Below are 18,583 nucleotides of genomic sequence, written 5' to 3' on the forward strand. Positions count from 1 at the left end.
TCATTTGTTGTGTGTCATATAGGCTTCGTTTCATCTATAAAAATAGCGCTGTTAAATTTTGAGTCATGCAATAGTCTAATGTTAGTACGACACGCGGTTTTAACAGACAGTGTTAGAATAGGGTACCGTAAGATTTGCGTAAGCAGTCGCCTCGGCCTGTCGCCAGTGCGCATGCATCATACGCTACTCTCTTTGGTACGCACGTTATTTGTCGAAAGTAGCCTGCGTACATCCAAGGAATACAAAGCCTAATTCTAAAACTCTCTCGTGCCTCTTATTGCGCAGAATGGATCGACGATTTCATGATGTACTTTTTTTTGTTCTAAGAATAACGCGTTTTAAATTCTGATTGGGGACAGTGGTTAGAGAAATGCGCTTCCAGGATCCTTAATTGTGAAATTGTCGATTTACTGTATGGCAAGCTTGCGGCAATTAGGTCGTCCTGTACTGTAAACTTCGGTAACTGTAATCTCATGCTCGTTATACTGATGCCGAGGCATGGCGTGAAACCGGTGTAGTTGGTATTCCAATTTCAATGTGTCCAGCCCAAAAACATAGGAAGTACGCAAAAGGTACACAGTGTACTTTTGTGTACCTGCAGTGCCTGTTCTTGCGATTGGCACAGTACACAAAAACAGAACAGACGCAGTAAACGAAAGATGGGCACTGAGTAGTGGTGTGTCTGCAGTACTTTTGTGCATCTGCACTGTATGTTCTTACGCTGGACACAGGACATATAGAACCAAACAAAGTACACAAAAGGTACACGGTACACTATTGTGCACTGTGTACTTGAGCGTACCGCATTTTCGTGTAATGTGTTCACTAAAGGTACACAGTACACTTTTGCGTATCTGCAGTGTCCTTTCTTGCGCTGGGCACATTACGCAACAGGTACACGGTACACTGATGTGGACTGTGTAAGTACTTGTGTGTACATCACTTTTACGTATTTTGAGTGCGTACACTAAAGGTACACAATACACTTTCTTGTAGCTGCAGTACCTGTTCTTATGCTGGACACAGTACACAAAACAGAACAGATACATTACACAAAAAGGTACGCAGTATATATACTTTTCTGTGCTGTGTCTGCTCTTGCGCTGGTCATATGGAAAACACTGACCCTTCTTTTCTCTATGTTTATGCACTACCCTGCTCAAAAGCTATGTCGAGCGCAAACGCCAAATCAGGAGGATGCACCATGTCGCGATGTCTACCCAAGTTGACCCGAAAAACGACGGCACTGAACCCATGATGACTGAAAGATATTGATGATGGCGATCTCATGATAACGTGTGATCCACCTGTTGCAAGGAGCTATAGCGTTCATTTTGCACAGTCGACTCGGGAACATGATGTAAAGCGTCAGTGAGGGACGAATGATGTGCACCTAATAACGATATGGATAGTGGCGTGAGATTTGCTGGTATTTAATTGGAGCATGGGTAACTGGCATGTAATTTGTGTGGGAACCAACGGGTAGGCGATTTTTTAGTTGATTAGAGTACGAATGCTAATGACTGTATATGATGTGTGAACACAGGAAAATGCACGTGTATACGTGCGCACGTACGTGAGTGCTTTAGTGAGCGTGCTAGTGAGTGGTGAGGGAGTGCGTGATTGAGTGTGTTAACGTATACAGTGCGTGAATGAGTGAGCGCGTCAGTGAGCGAGTATGCAGATGAGTACATGAGTGTGGGCTAGTAAGGGGTGGGCTGATATGTGCATGTGTGGGCGAGGGAGTGCGTGAGTGAACGAGTGTGCTAGTGAGTCAGTGTACTGATATGTGCGTGAGCAAACAAATGTAATAGTGAGTCATTAGTGAGTGCTAGTGAGTGAGTGTGCTGTTATGTACATGTGTGGGCGAGGGAGCGCGTGAGTGAGCAAATATGCAGGTTAGTGCGTGAGTGTGTGCTAGTGAGTGAGTGAGTGAGTGAGTGTGCTGGTATGTGCATGTGTGAACGAGGGAGCGCGTGAGAGCTCCGCCGCCGGTGGTCTAGTGGTTATGGCACTCGCCTGCTGACATGAAGGTAACGGGATCGAATCCTGGCCGCGGCGGCTGCATTTATGATGGAGGCGAAAATGTTTGCGGCCCGTGTACTTAGATTTAGGTGCACGTCAAAGAACCCCAGGTGGTCGAAGTTTCCGGAGCCCTCCACTACGGCGTCCATCACAATCATATTGTGGTTTCGGCACGTTAAACCCTGGATATTAGGGAGTGCGTGAGTGAGCAAATTGGAGGCGAGGGCATGAGTATGTGCTAGTGAGTGAGTAAGTTTGCTGGTATGTGCATGTGAGTGAACGAGTGGGCTAGTTAGTGGATTGGTGAGTGTTGATGAGTGAGCGTGCTGGTATGTGCATGGGTGGGCGAGGGAGTGAGTGAGCGAACGAATGGGCTAGTGAGTGCATTAGTGAGCGCTATTGAGTGAGTGTGCTGGTATGTGCATGGGTGGGCGAGAGAGTGCGTGAGTGAGTGAGCAAATATGCAGGTGAGTGAACGAGTAAGTTGTAGTGAGTGAGTGAGTGTGTTTGTGCATGGGTGGGCGAGGGAGTGCGGTGGTGACAAATAATGACATGCGAGGTGCATGAGTGTGAGGGAGTGAGTGAGTGTGCTGGTATGTGCATGTGTGAACGAGGGAGCGCGTGAGTGAGCAAATATGCAGACGAGTGCATGAGTGTTTCCCAGTGAGTGAGTGAGCGAGTGGAAAGTGAAGTGAGTGATGCGTGAGTTGAGTGAGTGAGTGAGTGAGTGAGTGAGTGAGTGAGTGAGTGAGTGAGTGAGTGAGTGAGTGAGTGAGTGAGTGAGTGAGTGTAGTGGTGTGCTGGCATGTGCATGTGAGTGAACGTGGGCTAGTGTGCCCTGGTGAGTTAGCGCGCTGGTATGCGCATATGTGGGCCAGGGAGTGCGTGAGTGTGCGAGTGAGTGCATGAGTGGTTGAGGGCGTGAGTGAAGTTTTGAATGGTCCTGTTGCGTGAAATGCATGTCGTGGACGAGGCATAGTGTGTGCGTGAGCTGGTATGCTAAAGAGTGCGTGAGCGAGTGCCAGTGAGTGATCGTGTGCATGAGCGAGTGATTGTGTGTTCTTGAGTGAGCGAGTGCGCTGGTGAGTGCATAAGTGGATGATGGAGCGAGTGCTAGTGAGTCAGTAGTTTGCTAGTATGTGCGTGATTGAGCGTAGGCGTGAGCCGGCTACCTCATCCGGGGGGGGGGGGGGGCGAAGATTGATCGCAGCGCCCCCATCCCTACTAAGTCAATGTATGGGGCAGACTTTGCCCCGCCCTCTCAAGAGACTAGGGGTCACCCGCCCTCCTGCAACCGCCTCCCCCCCCCCCCCCCCCCTCCGTGCGCACGCCTATTGTGAGTGAGCGCTAGTGAGTGCATGAGTAGGCGAGGGAGGGAGTGCCGGTGAAGCCACCGCGGTACTCCTGTCGGGGTGGCGTTTGCGCTGCTGAGTTCGAGGTTGCATGTTCGAACTATGCTGTGGCGGCCGCATTCTATGTGACTAAAATGCAAGGCAGAGCTTGCGTACTTCTGGATTTAGGTGCTAGTTAAGCGATCTCATTTGGGAAAGTTATTGCCGAGTCCCCCATTATGACATGTCTAAAATCCATATCGTGATTTCGGCATGTAATGCCCCAGAAATACAGGAGTCTTTACTTTTGAAGTTGACGCCAGTACGTACATTGGTAGGTGCATGTATGCGTAAATCAAAGTGACCAAGGGCGTGTGTGTGTCTGCGTGTTTATATGTGTGCGTGTGTGAGCGTCGCCTAATTTAGTAGGCGTGAGTAGAAATGCGAATGAGTATCGACGAGTTCAAGTGCGCATCAGTGTGAGCATACACAGCGACAACATGGGTCAGTGGCTTATTGAATCCCAACATACACTAAGGGAACTACGAATCAAAAAAACAACGAAAGAAAAAAATCATTTTTTGTACGCACGCTCCGAGTGAGGTTCTGTGACCAACTTTATGGAGTCCGTCCCACCCCGGGCTCCCGCAGTCGTGCGTAGGCCCCCCGCGAATCCGATGCAGCCTTCGACGGGACGCCTTGTTTACACAGGCCGTGTCGAAAAAGACACCAGGGTTGGGTGGGGTTGCGAATGGCGCGGGGCGGCGTTGTTTGTGCGTCGGCGGCGCTGGCTGAGTGAGATACCAGACCCGAAGGGGAACAACAACTACGAAATGAAACAAAAAGTTTTCTTTCCGCTTCTTTCTTTCACTACTTCATCTGACTCTGAAATGAGAGAGGATGCGTTGGTGGAGGGGTGGGGGGTGGGGGGGCGTTGCGATTCGCGACTGGCGACGGACCGGACTCGGACGCAGCCGGAACGGACAATGTCAGCGGCCCCTTTATTGTCTTTTTTGCATGAGCGACTGTGTTTGCTTGCCCTGTTTGTTGCTTTCTTCGTTGTTTCTGCGTTTGCAACCTCCTCCTCTCGGCATTGTTTGTTCAACCTCCTCCGCAACGGCGCAGCGCGGCCGTAGCGGCTATTGCGGGAAACGTATCGAGGTTGCTAGCTAGCTCCTCGAGCGGGGGCCGCACAGCAGAGAGGAGGGGGGGGGGTGTTGAGCGCGTGCCCCCCCCCCCCCTTTACCCGAGAATGAACGAGAACCGAAAGAAGCGATAGAGCGTAAGAGAGAGAGCTAGTGATGGAGAGGAGGGGATACGTAACAGAGGAGAATCACAGAACCGACTGCGAGAAAGGAGGGTTTGAAGGCGAATACGGGGCTGCCATAAAGTTGGGAACTGTGTACGTGAGAGAAGCGAAGAGCAGCGGTTACTGCCGAGCGCCGGGCGAGGGAGGTTCAGCGCGTGTGCGCCCAACGTTGTTTGCCGGCCCGGCGCGTCGGGGGCCTCGCAACCCGCTAAATTTAGCGAGGTTGTTTACTAAACAGCTTCCTACACCCCCTCTCTCCCTAAGCGAGGCTGCCGAGTTTCGTCTCTCCCTCGCCGGCGGTGTTACTCGGTCGCTACAGCGAACAGCCGGTGTATGAGGCATCTCTCGCCTTCCTCTCCTCCTCGTCATTCACCGCGCAACCGCCTTCTCTTGTTCCTGTCCTCGCGAATCTATCTATCTGTCTTCTTTTTTTGTTTTCTATGTACTCCCTCGCTGCCGCGGCCTCTCGTTGTTGCCGGCGGCGCAGAGCGTTTTCCCCTCGCCCACAGCGCGTCGCGAGCGCGCGTGTGTTCCCTACTTTCGCGCGGACGCTCCATCCTTCTGTCGTTCCACGCGCGGATCTGTTTGTCTGTGCGTGCACGTAAACAAGTTTCTCTCCGGCGAAGTGCATGCGCGGCCGCGCTTGCTCTCCCCCAGTCGCACGCACACGTACGCTCTCAGACAGAGAGAGAGAGAGGCGCGTTTGAACGCCGCCCGCCCGCCCGCCTTCTCCTAGCGTTGGTCTGCCCCGCATCGGTTCGTTCCTCGTGCGTGCGTGTGTGTGAGCGCGCTCGCTCGACTCTCTTCGGTCGCGTCGTCTGCTAGCACGGCGGAGCACTTGCCGTTCGCGTCGTCTGCTAGCACCGATAGTTCTCGGTTTGCGTGGAGCACCCCCCACCTACGACGTCGGTTCTTCGGCGCCTTCGCAGTGCACGGAAGTTCTCTTCTTTCATTCGCTGACGGACCCTCGGTGTGATGGACAGGCCTACCCGGATGATTGACGGCTCGTAAGGCCGATTCGCTTGCCCGGCGTCTCTGCAAACCTCGACGCCTCCGGTGTGTCGTGAAAGGCTTCGTTTCGGGCTCGTGCGCCTTGAACCGCCGGTGCAACCGACGTGGTCGAAATACAGTCAGTGCGGTGCACCCCCACCTCCTCTCCCTCGACCAACCACCCTCGTTACGATTTCGTCAGCAGCTGGGAGGGAGGCTACGATTGCGGCTGACTGCATGCATTGACCCGGTGTGATGCCCCCGCAGTAGTTCTCGCCGGAACTGTGATTGGTGCTGGTGTGTTGGTGTGTGTTGGTGTCGGAGAGTCGCGTGGAATTCTGAGCACCCATCTACTTCTTTTCCTGCCCAGGAGGGCTGCACTTAGCGGTGTGCTCCGTGACCCATTGTCGTCTACGCCCCACTTTACGTTTCCTCCATTCTCGAGTTTATTTATTTCACCGGTGTTCGTGTGTGCTCGCCACTCCAAACTTCGGCGTGTGTGGATGCCCGTGACATATTTTTGATGACGAATAAGGATATCACCCGTTTGCCCTGGCAACCCTGGTGATTTTGAGGGCCCCATTCGAGCCCTCTGTCTATCCCACCAAAATGACTTTGGTAAGTGCTCCGAACACCTGCGTAAATAGTTTGACCTGATTATTGTTGCTTTGCTTATACGCCTCGCATCGCTGCCTGGATTTGTCACGTGGTTGCATGAGCGATTTAAGCGCGTTTGCACGAAACCATCGCTGTAGCGGGACGGTCAGGTCTCAACGGTCAGGTCTCAACGATGCATTAGCATCGGCACGCATGCTCCATCCATCTCGGTGTCGTATTTTCGCTTTGCAAGCGATGATTGCCACAGAATGAAGATCCTTTCACTTCCGAAATTCAATCCTTAGTTTTCGTTATAAAGTTGAGCAGCTTGGTTTACATGAGTAGTTCAGGAACGCTCATCCCGTACGTTGTCGCTGCGTTAGCACCGGTACTTCGCTACAACGGGAAAAAAGAAAAAGCGTTTTTGCAAAAACGAAAATTTTGTCCCAAGACAGCGGAAGACTCTTAGCCTAGAATCGTGGATTTGCTGGCTTTTTTGTTTTTTTCTGGGAATATTGAAAGATTACACTTATTTGCATTCTTGTGCGGAAGGCTTCTTCGTCTGCTCCTTAAGTAGTAGCAGGAAACGTATGCAGTTCCGGAGGAGGGCGTCCCGACTTCAGATGCATGGCTGTAGTAGCGCTTAACAGGCACATTTCACGGGTGGCAACATTGACGTTCTTCGTCATGACGCTTACAAAAAATATATAAAGTGTAAATTCCATAACCTTCGTTGTATGAATTCAGTTGTTCAAATATATGATACGCTATCACTGATACTAGTAGTCAACGCAAAGCATACGCGAGCCTGTCTTCGATTCATTCACAAACAGTGACCTGTAGAAGCTTGAATTATTTCCTCAGCTGTGTACAGAAATGTCGCAGGCGATGCCAGATGCGTGAAGTGGATTCTCAAGTTTAATACTGCGCCAAGTATTTGTCGCGCCAACACTAAACGCAACAGGGACGTCAAGTCGTCAATTACCCGCCGCGGTGGTCTAGTGGTCGTGGTGCTTGACTGCTGACCCGTAGGTCGCGGGATCGAATCCCGACCGTGGCGGCCGCATTTCGTGACTGAAGGCCCGTGTATTTAGATTTAGGTGCGCGTTAAAAAACAACAGATGGTCAAAATTTCCGGAGCCCTCATCTGCGGTGTCCCTAATAATCATACCGTGGTATTGGGGCGTAAAATCTTAACAATTAGTATTAGAGGGTTCATATAGATACAAGAATAACATATAAAGTCTTAGAGTTCGCGTTAAATTTCGAGTCTGTACAAGTAGGCTTACTCTCGATAATGAGCGTGACTCATGACTTTCAGGTGTTGAAGATTCACGCTTAACTCTCAACTGGGCCTATGTGATGAAAGGAAATTGTTTGCGACTGTTTAGTTTCGGCGGGAAAAATACTGGGTCACTTGGTCGTGTGACCACTTGTATACAACCGTGCGGTCGCTGTCGTATATTGCACGACGAAACAAAACTTCCTGACTCTTTTGAAAACCATGCCTCTTCCTCGCGTGACATGCACACCACCGGCCGACGGTTGCCACGAAAGAATGCTCGGACACCGTATCGTGTGACGTCATCGCCGAGAGGCAGTAAAGGCGCTAGTGCGCCTACTTATCTGCAACTTCGTTCATCACTGATGTTCAGCGGACCGAGTGCGTGCATTTCTTTGTTTTATTACAACAGAGAACCGAAATTGGCGACCCCCTACTTGTTGCTTCTAGTTTCCCGCTTATGCCACCAAAAAGGCAGGGCAATGACAACGCCACCTACACGCGCCGGTCGCATTACCGGAAACAAAATGGCGAGCAGCGTGGTTTTCGCCTTGCGTTGACCGGCATTCGGCAAACCGTTTAAAACTGAGACTTCGTGGGTTAGCGCTGGTAATTTCTTTGCCGGGCCGTGTTGGCTGTCACCGTCCGTGGCGGAGGCTTTATTTTTTTGTGTGTGTGTGCGTGGGTTTCTTTAGGCGCTGGCAACGACCGGCGAAACCCTTTGTAGGCGTCGGCAGTCGTGGTAACGTTTCGTTTCGACTTAGTAGCGAAAAAAGAAAGAGAGAAGGAAATGAGGTCGTTTGGCGGTTTGTATCCGGGTGAACGTTAGACACAACCTTGTTAGGATTCTTTGTTTACGCTTACGGTAATGTCACCGCTACGCGTGCGGGCCCATCATGCATACTGTCCCGTTATGCGAACATATATGTATGTAGTGTTTTCTTTTACTTAACTGTGAATGCGTGTCGCCACGTCTTATTAAGTGTACAGTAACTAGGAATTCGTCGATAGAAATCTTTACATTTTCCTCCTTTGCATCACCTCTTGTTAAAGTGAATGAGCAGTTAACTGTTCTATCAGTATTTGAAGAATACGATATTTTGTTCTTGTTGTTCATATAGTTGAATGGTAATATTTGTGGTATTAAAGGTAATACTGGTGGTCTAAAGGTAATATTGGGTAATATTGGGGCTAATATATGCCTGCAAATTTCTTGATTTCATCGCTCCACTAAACCTGTTCTTGTCCTCGTCCACGCTTACCATTTCTTACTATCCATTGTCTCCCTAAATGACCGTCGATAATTTGTGCTTTTAACGACTTCAATGCCCAGGTGCATTTCATTCTCTTAATATCAGCCGGGATGTCAACTAACCCTGTTTTTTCTCTACTCCACTCTGCTGTATTTCTATAGCTTAGTATATACTCCTATAATTTTTCATTCAATTGCAGGCTGTGTCGTTGTGAACTTCTCGAGTTTCATTGGTATTCAAGTTTGTGGCCTTATATGTTAGAACTGGCAAAATGTAACGGCTGCACACTTTCCACTTTAGTGACAGTTATTAAGTTGGCTGTCGCGAGTTGCGAATATCTGCCGTATGTGCACCAGCCATGGGCGTAGGCAGGGGGTGCAAAAGGGGCACTTGCCCCCCCCCCCCCCCCCAAGCCACACCGGCACTTCCCCCCACCCAAGCTATGCCAGCTCTCTCTCTCTCCCCCCCCTCCCCCCAGCCGCGATGCGACAAGGGTTTGCACCTCCCAACGAAAAAATCTGCCGACGCCCATGGCACCAGCCCATCCTTTCTCTTCGCCAAATTTCTTTTGCATGAGTAGGCTTCCTTGTTAGTACATTTGACGTTGATATACACACGTTGTGTGTGTGTGTGTCTATATATATATATATATATATATATATATATATATATATATATATATATATATATATATATATATATATTGTCACAGTGAAACACATAAAATATGTTCTTATGTTCTTACGCCCCGACCTGGGAACAACCATCGGTTACAGGTCGAAACATCAGATAAAATGTTGTTTTTCCCTGTGACTTATTATTTATATCCTTAACCGAATAGTCGGGCAACTTCTTCTGAAGCACACGCACACACACTCACACACACACACCCATATATACTATATATAAGTGTGTGTGTATGTTGCCAGGCACTCAGCTGGCGTCATAAACGGCTTTGAGAGATTGGCTCAAACAACGAACGCCGTGGTAGAGGAATACTATTGCGGCTTGCAGGCATCGCGATGTGCCAAAGTGGTGCATTTATTTATTTCTTCTCGACCTTTCGCGCTGCCCGGTGTATTTCTTGCTCATTTTGCGCAGCCATCGTTCGTTTACTTAAGCTTACAAAACCTTGTGCGCCTTGGGCACACGGTTTCAGCTTCGTCCGTCGGTGGGAGCTCTTCGTGATAGGCATGATATGCGACCATAACTGCATTGCATCGCACGAAATGCCGCGCATACCACTTGATCTTTTGCTATCCACAGCCAAGTTTGTGTTTAATCTTTAACGTTCGAAGAAGAGCCCTTCTAGCTAGACTTTTTAGCAGGCGCATGCGGCGGAACCTGTGAGATTTCAACGTGGACTTAGTAAAGAAAGGATTGGTGCAGATTTTTGCCTTTATCTGTATACCATGCATGTATACCACCACAGCTGGGAAGCGAAATGTTTCCATACAGCTGGCAAAACCCGAGTATGCCGGAGATATATCGACACTAGCTCTTGGTCTGAGACTGAGGTTATGCAGTTCCATAAGCATGGCCACTGGAAGATTATAAAGGGGGGGGGGGGGTATGAACTTCGTAGGGACGAACTCTTACTTCCTACGTGGTTACCTGTTCTTCTTTCCCGAAGCTTCCTGAAGAACCGACGGAAGGAAGGCATCTACTCTACATATAAGTTCAGTTCGAAGGAAGTCATAGTCGACAGCGTGGACATACTCTAACCCGTACAGCAGGAAATGGATGGGACAAATACCCAGAAGGACGTTGTCTGAGAAGGAAGGGGGGGATCGAGGGGTATTATGTATACATGACTGTCAAATAATTGCTCTACCAGAGCGCAAAACAGCGATCGTGGGGCGCGCGGCGCCTCTTTTCTTTTTCTTTTTTTCGTGGTACAGTGAAGGTAGCGATAAATGCGATAAGTCAGCAAGCGAGGACGGTGAGAAAGGACAAGAGCCAATCGGGCCGCGGAATAAAGATAGAACAACACGTCGTTGGTGTCCTCGCGTTTGTGTCGGCCTCCTTGTGGGAGAGGAGGCGCAGTCAAGCTTGAACTCGCGCACGTGGCGCGGTTCGCTGCAGCATATTCTCGTGAGAGCTACATCGGATGAGGTTGTGCAGCAAAGCCCTATCGGTGCATCGGATGACTCGTGGCGCCATATCACTTTAGCATGGTGGTTCGTTGCAGCAGAGTTCTCTTCCTTTAGCTGCGCCAGATGGCTCGCTGCAGCACAGAACTTTAGCTGAATGGTATTATTCACTACAGCAAAGTACTTAGTTCTATCGAATGGTTCGCTAAAAGTATTCATTTTGCTGTATCGGATGGTTTGCTACAGCACAGTCCCCTAGCTGCATAGGATGGTTTGCTGCACTGCATGACCCTTTTGCTGTATCGGATGGTTTGCTACAGCACAGTCCCATAGCTGCATGGGATGGTTTACTGCTGCAGCACATGGCCCTTTTGCTGTACCGGTGGTTTGCCACAACACTGTCCCATAGCTGCCTAGGATGGTTTGCTGCAGCACATGACCTTCTGGCTGCGTCGGGTGGTTTGCTACAGCACAGTCCCGTAGCTGCATAGGATATCAGCAGCAGCAAGGTACCTTAGTTTCTTTGGATGCTTCGCTGCATCACAGTACTTTAGCTGCATTGCATGGTCCGCTGGAGCACATTTCTATAGCTGCATTGGACAGTTTGCTATAGGAAAATCCTATAGCTTTATGGGATGGTTGGCATGCTGCGCAATTCCCTTGATGCACCGCATGATTCACTACGGCACAGTCATATCTACCTGTATTGGATGGTTCGCTGCATCACAGTCATATTGCTGCATCGTATCGTTCGCTGCAGCAAGGTGCTTTAGCTGCGTCGTATGGCTTGCTGCAGCATAGGGCGTACCAGATGGTTCGCCGAAGCACAGTCCGAGAGCTGGGTCAGATGGTTCTCGGCAGCGCAGTCCTATAACTGTGTCTGAGAGGGAGTTGAAGGAGGTGATATTCACTCTCGGCATCTGCATTGGTGTGAGGACTGGGCATCGAAGATGGAACATTATGTGAAAGACTACTGCCTCATTGTAGCCTTGAATGACTGACGCAGCGAGTCAAAGTGGCATCGTTTTGTGCGCCTTCGCTCCGTCTGCCAACGCGCTTATGAAAACCAAATTATGGAGTTTAACAATATATCGATTGAATAGCACACGAAAGACACGTTCACGCGCACACAATGGAGGCGCGCGCCAGCGCTTGTGTGTGTGTCTCCATGAGTGTGTGAACGTGTTTTTCGTGCGCGGTTCCATGAATATCGCTGCACTCCATCCAACTAGCTCATCAGTATATATTAACTAACATTGACAAGGAGCGCGTCATCAGTGAAACTTATATGTATTCCATTGCTCACGATTCTTCAAAATTGTATGATAAATTTTAGTTTATGTGCCACACTCTGGCACGCAAAACACCAAGTATGATTACGAGACACACCGTATAAGGTAAATGGTGGATTAATCTTTACCACCTGGCGTTCTTTAACGCGCGCCTAAATCTGAGGACACGCGCGTTTTTCTGCTTTGCGGTTGTCGAAGTAAAGGATTTTGGGCGTTTTGTACGTGTATTTGAATAGGGGAGAAGGGAATCACCGTTCACTAGTGATCATCACCACGAGCCGTGACGGATTACTATATCATCAGCCTTCATTATTGTTCTATCGCTATACCATTTTCATTCTTCTTTCACTGATACTTTCTTTCTACTTCCACTCACCCAGCGCCAGAGATCTATCCACAATATCGATACTGGAAGGTAGGGGTGCAAGAATGTGGTTGTAGAGCGGTGTAAGGATCATCCTTGGGGGGGTGGGGGGGAGGGGGGTGTTTGGGGGTGTGTAAATCCCTGCTCATCTGCCTCCTCTCCCTCTGATGTTACGACTATATGGATTATATATTCTGGCGCAACTATTCTGGCAGTCTGCCGTTCGTTTATCCCGCTCGGCATTTCCCCCATCTCTGGCGATACAATCGCGAAGCGGAACGAGACAATCCTTCTCCGCCATTTCTTGCCTCGCCAGAATTTCTCTCGCGCGAATAGCCCGTCACCATCAATGTCGAAACTCCATATGGTATAAATAGTGTTTTCTATCGTTAGCATAAGGATTTCGTCTAACGGTCGCGTGCCCGTTACCGGGACAACGTTTGACGCGACCGATCTCGCGCAGACGATATAGTTAGTACGGAGGGCCACGTATTTGATTCGCTATTGCAAGAGAAGGACTTCCAAAAGCGTTACGTAAGTGTTGTCATGGTAACCTTAATCCACTGACAATCGCGCGATACACAAACGCCGCGAATAGCCGCGCATATATATATATATATATATATATATATATATATATATATATATATATATATATATATATATATATATATAGAAGCCTATATGGCGGCGTGTCGGTTGTCATGGCAACTTGCAGGTGACACTTGTGATTACATCATGTCCCATGAAAGATGGTGTGTTTTCGAGGAGGCACTTGCGAACTCGTGCCATCCATCGTAAAGCGTATGCGGTGCTTTATGACATATATATATATATATATATATATATATATATATATATATATATATATATATATATATATATATATATATATATAGCACCTTGACTATGGACCCACGAATCCACCCACAAACATCCCCGCATCATACTCCTGATATTGCTATGCCTATGCCTTGCGCACTTGCCCGTCGAAATGTGCTCAGAGCGTCTGCAGTCGCCACGCCCACCAAGACGAGCGCGAAATGTTTGCGAGAATACTGGCGCTACGACAAGCATTGTAACCGTGGACAACGGATCGCAGCGGGCACAGCTCTGAGTGATCTGCCTGGTAAAGAGACTGAATACTCTGTTGGAGCCAACGCAACCTTATAGACCACTGGCGTAATCGGGGGGGGGGGGGGGGGGGGGTGTTAACCTCCCCCCCCCCTGAAATTTGTTTGTTTTGCATGTCTGTACATAAACGGCCACTTACAAAGGCACGCACAAACGTAGCTACATGAAGTATGCTTGAGCCCCTCCCCCCCTCCCCCCCCCAATAAAAAAATCTGGATACGTCTTTGTTATAGACTGAAGCAAAGTGTGAGAGCGGACTTATGATTGGCCTCAAACCATGCTCACAGCTTGCTCACACTTTGCTTACACCCTGCACTGCCGCCAGTCTGCGTCGACCTTTCAGTTCGCCGTCCTTTGTTAGCGAGCTTTGAAGCCATTTATACCTTAAGAAACGCTGAAAGTCTTCTCGATTTTCGTTGTTCGGATCACAATAGGGAGTTTTAGTGCGCCCGGTATTCCAGTATAATACGCAATGGCGTTTCGCGTCACCGGAATATCGCGACATCTGGCGAAGCTTCGTTTAACCACATTTGCTGACGAGTGCGTGCGTGCGACTACCCTTTAAAGGGACACTAAAGGCAAATAACAATTTATGTCAGAGTGAAAGCCCAATGTATGACAACTTCTAAAACGGCAATATTATCAACAGCAGTGCCCTACTTACCGAGAAATTAAGCTAAATGTATCACATGATGAGCGCCACGAGTGGGACATTTTCGAAGTGATCCCGATGACGTAGGGAAGTCGGCCTACAATAAATCACTAGTAATCAAACTAGCAGCAGTAAAAAAAGAACATTCCGAGCATCAAAAGACGTAATAAAATGCTGTTTGTTCGTTTCCGCTTGATTCATGGAAAACAAAACCTCCGTGGCGTTGCCATGGGGAACGGCGCGCGTGCTTCAAAGGTTCCGTTTTCGCGGAACTGTGCCTCGCCCGTCTCAGTGGTAGTTTCGGGACCGCGTACTGCCGTGCGTGTTTTGCGCGCTCGTGAAAGTCGCTCTGATAGAAAGTTCGACAAAATGCCGCATGCGTGTGATATTGCCGGATGCCCAAATGGTGCACAACGCCAGTGCTGCAGCAAGGAAACCGGTGTGTCTTTTGACTGGGTGCCGCGGAATGAACCCTTACGCTCGAAGTGGCTTAGTGTCATGTCATTGCGCCAGTGTGCTAAACAGTCAAAACCTCTGCGTGTGTGCTCGCTGCACTTTCGTACTTAGGATTACGAGACCAACCGCAACTTGGTGACGGCTTTGAATGTGCCCATCCGAGCAAGTCTTTGCCGCAGCGTCGTTGTTGGTATACTGTGGGTCCCGCTACTTCCGCTCGGCTGCTACTAGTGTCAGCGGCCGTGCAGTAAAAGCGGGCAACGTTGGGCACGGCAGCAGTGACGTATGCGAGTCGTATTTTCAGGCGGGAGATTTGAAGCGCGCTAACGCGATGCGGACCACTAAAAACGTGATTTTATTTCAAAATAAGCACTTTCTTGGCACAAAAGCAGCACTACGAGGTTTCTGGACCGCTATTTCAACAATCAACGTCGACTTAATATTTGCCTTTAGTGTCCCTTTAAGCGCTATAGTGTAGTCGACGTGGCTGGTAAGCCCACGATATACACACAACTACTCATATGAACAACTACTCCATATACACAAGCACGTCCATCCACTTCGTAACGCTTGGCTCATAGCCAAAAAAAAAAAAAAAATGGAGCATAGGCAGCTACTCGCTGAGTGCTTCGCAGAAACCGTTTCCCACAATGAGTGAGAACTGCCGGAAGACTTCAGTATTACTACATTGGGACCCTCGTCTGTAGATAGCGTTATGCATTTCGTGTACGTTTCAGTAAACTCAAACTGAACTAAATAGCAATAAATATTGTTATACTAGCTCTCTATTTGCCTGGATGATTTCTTCGTAACCGGCAGGCGCAATCGATACGGGAGTTCACGCTTACACCTCCGGTACTATGACCCCCGGTAATCCGCAAACCCTAAGAAGTTTGAGGGTAAGCCGTGTCTGGATCCGCAAACTCTAAGCAACTTGCGCAAATATCGAAAGCCTCGACGCACATCTAGTTCCTACAGATGGCATTGTCGTAAAATTGCGATTAAGAGACAGAAGGAAATTAAAAGTAAACCAACGGATCAAAGAGACAAGCGGAACATACTTCGCAAGAAAAGGGCGAAGTCGCGAACAATGAGTCCAGAAAAGACACAATGAATAACACTATTACTAAAAGCAAGTCTTCTTTTTGTTTTGTTCTCTCCTATGGTGTTTTTTTCTTTGTCTTTTTCTTTTTCGAAACACCGTCTAGACGGCGTTCGTCAGCTGCGCTGCTTAGCAACACATGCAAAGACGCCTCTCCTGTGGCGAAAACATAGGTCGGTATATAAGAACGACACGCAACGATAGAGAAATGAACACAAGTGGTTGGCGCAATTAAGTCAAAGGTGCTCACTTTGAAATGATCGCGCGACAAAACGGCATTCGTAGAAAATACAAAACAAGCAATGTCAGAACGCGCAAATAAGATGCCGCAGCGATGCCCGCTATACATAATTCCAATTGCCAATTGTGTCGTTACTTTCGTCTAGGATTCATTGTACACTTCCAGGGACCGTTATGATTCACTATGACGTCAGAAGCCCCCACCCCTCCTGGCGCGCCGCGCAAACAACCAACCTTTCGAGGAATCTGCTTGTTGCAAAATTACGTCTGGGCGTAACGCGGAATATGACGGATTTCTTTCCGCGGAGTCCTCGCATTGTTGTCGGGCTTGTAGACGCGGCCATAATGTCACGATCGCGTCGCATAGAAACAGCTTCTAGACTCTGCTCAGACGCAAACACCATTGCGGCGCTTTATTTGTATGTCTTTCACTTAAAACGAAGGCGACAGCTTTGTCCAGAACGTTAAAGAAACCCCAGGTGGTGGAAATCATCCGTAGCCATCCACTATCGGTTTTCTCGTAGCCCGAGTCGCCTTGGGGCTTTAAGCCCCATAAACCAAGCAGAATTGTCACAACACACCGCGACGCGAAGAAACAGGGCGTACAGGAAAGTGCCTCCTTATTTCTTTGCCTTGCGTTGCGTTCTCACCTTCCTGCAGAGTATGAACCAACTATCCCGACAACATGTTTTGATTAGTTCCGTAAACTAACCAGCTCTGACCAAGGGCGAAGTTTTCCCACCAGAAATGGGGAGGGGTGGAGAAGGGTGAGAATAATCTCAAGCCGGTTTAACTGTGCATCGAGAGTGAGTTACATGAACTATGCCAGACATTGTTCGGGTAAAAATTTCAAACTTCTTTGGGCAAGGTTCGCTCTAGCACTGCAACAGTTCTATTACAAGATGCATCCGCTATTTGGGCTGCTAACGTATGCGCCCAGGGGTGATGGGGGGGTGGGGGGTGCTGGTGAATCCATCCCCTACCTTCCCTATGTCTGTTTTTATTTATGTATTTATCACAGTCCACAACGCTTGAGGGCATTAAAATGGGAGGGGGGGGGGAATACAATATTTCAGTAGAGAATACAGACGCTAACACTTGAAAAATACAATAAAAATGCAATGCACTGTGCACTTACGCAGTGGTACATAGGAGTATACACAATCTAAAGTAGATTCGTAATACATTTTCGTACTTACACAACCGCGCGAGTGCATTACTGCAGACCTTGCAGTGAACTTGAATATACATCATGTAACTTCTGCTGCTTGTGAAGGCAACCTATTCCACAGAAATACTGGAATAGGTTGCCGGCTAGTTTACTGGCTGGCATTCGGCTGGCATTCGCCCCCCCCCCCCCCCCCCGCCGCGCCAAGTCGGTAGATCGACGAACCAGGGCGGTTCATCTGGTAGGAGAATACACCAAATTGCAACATTAAATCATTTTACGGGGGTAATTTATTTTATGAGAACATTGTCGTTGTTAATTTCGCATTGGGTGAGTGGATTATTAGATGTGAAAGGGAAGGCCGACGCGCCATTTTTCAGTTTCGCGCCAGGGCGCCTCAGCACTTCAATGTCATCGCGACGTCACCAATTTCAGAGTCGTCGTTTCGCATTGCGGCCGCATTGGCTCGATAAAATTTCCCGAACCTTGCCACGTTATATGCGTGACTCCCTTAGAACACCCTGCAATTCAGTGTTAGGGACGAGGAATTACGTGTAAGCCCTGACACGCGCCGTCAAATCTGTGACGTCGCTGCGAGGTTGTGCGCCATCTTCAGTGGCGTCGTCACCACCTGTGCTTCTCTCACTGCGCGTTTTCTCGCCTATACCGAGAGCGTCTTCTCCTCGTTGCGAAAGCGATGTTTTGTTGGTATCGTGAAAGGGTAATTTACTAATGCGTCTTTGCCGATGCTCGGGTTAACGAATTGGCGGTCGAGGAAAGAAACATCTGAAGTTGCAGGTGGAGCAAAAGATAGAGAACGCATCGTTAGAACACGAGTTGTCACTGGCAGGCGTAGCTCTGCGGCATAAGGATGGATGGTATGGTTTAACGAGGCGATAGACGCTTATAGGAAGACGTATGCAAGATGCTACGCCACAATAGGAGTTGCGAAGCCCTGTTTAACTGAAGCGAGCGAGGTGAGTATAGAAATCGTCGTGGTTCCTTGATCGCTCCGACGAGGCGTAAAGCAACGATATTTCGAGCCGGCTAAATTGGGTCTAAACGGGAGGTTCACGGAACGAAAATCGCACCACTTTAGATTGGAATTTGTGAACGCACTTTATGTGTGGATCTCAAAGATAACGAAGTTATTAAAAAGAAGGAAAGACAGGAAGTAAAGAATGACCATGGATACATGCGCCGGAAGGCTTATGCATCCATGGACATTGCTAGGCCTCATGGTCATCTTGTTATTCGCAGTCTCCGGGATCTTTCTTTCTTTCTTTCTTTCTTTC

General features: G+C 48.8%; 1 protein-coding gene across 5 annotated transcripts in view; it reads left to right on the forward strand.

The window, feature by feature from the left end:
- Positions 1–18,583, forward strand: part of LOC119371838 (forkhead box protein P2) — a 476,643-nt gene that overhangs the window by 365,592 nt on the left and 92,468 nt on the right. Inside the window, exon 1 of one of the 5 annotated variants that reach the window (XM_037642295.2) lies at positions 5,397–6,273. The exons of the other annotated variants lie outside the window; for them this stretch is intronic. Within the exon in view, the coding sequence (XP_037498223.1) occupies positions 6,265–6,273 (9 nt within the window). The 5' untranslated portion in view covers positions 5,397–6,264. Of the gene's footprint in view, positions 1–5,396; positions 6,274–18,583 lie in introns of those variants that run through there. 5 annotated transcript variants of the gene reach the window in all.

Source organism: Rhipicephalus sanguineus, chromosome 10, assembly GCF_013339695.2.
Source record: "Rhipicephalus sanguineus isolate Rsan-2018 chromosome 10, BIME_Rsan_1.4, whole genome shotgun sequence".
NCBI lineage: Eukaryota > Metazoa > Arthropoda > Arachnida > Ixodida > Ixodidae > Rhipicephalus > Rhipicephalus sanguineus.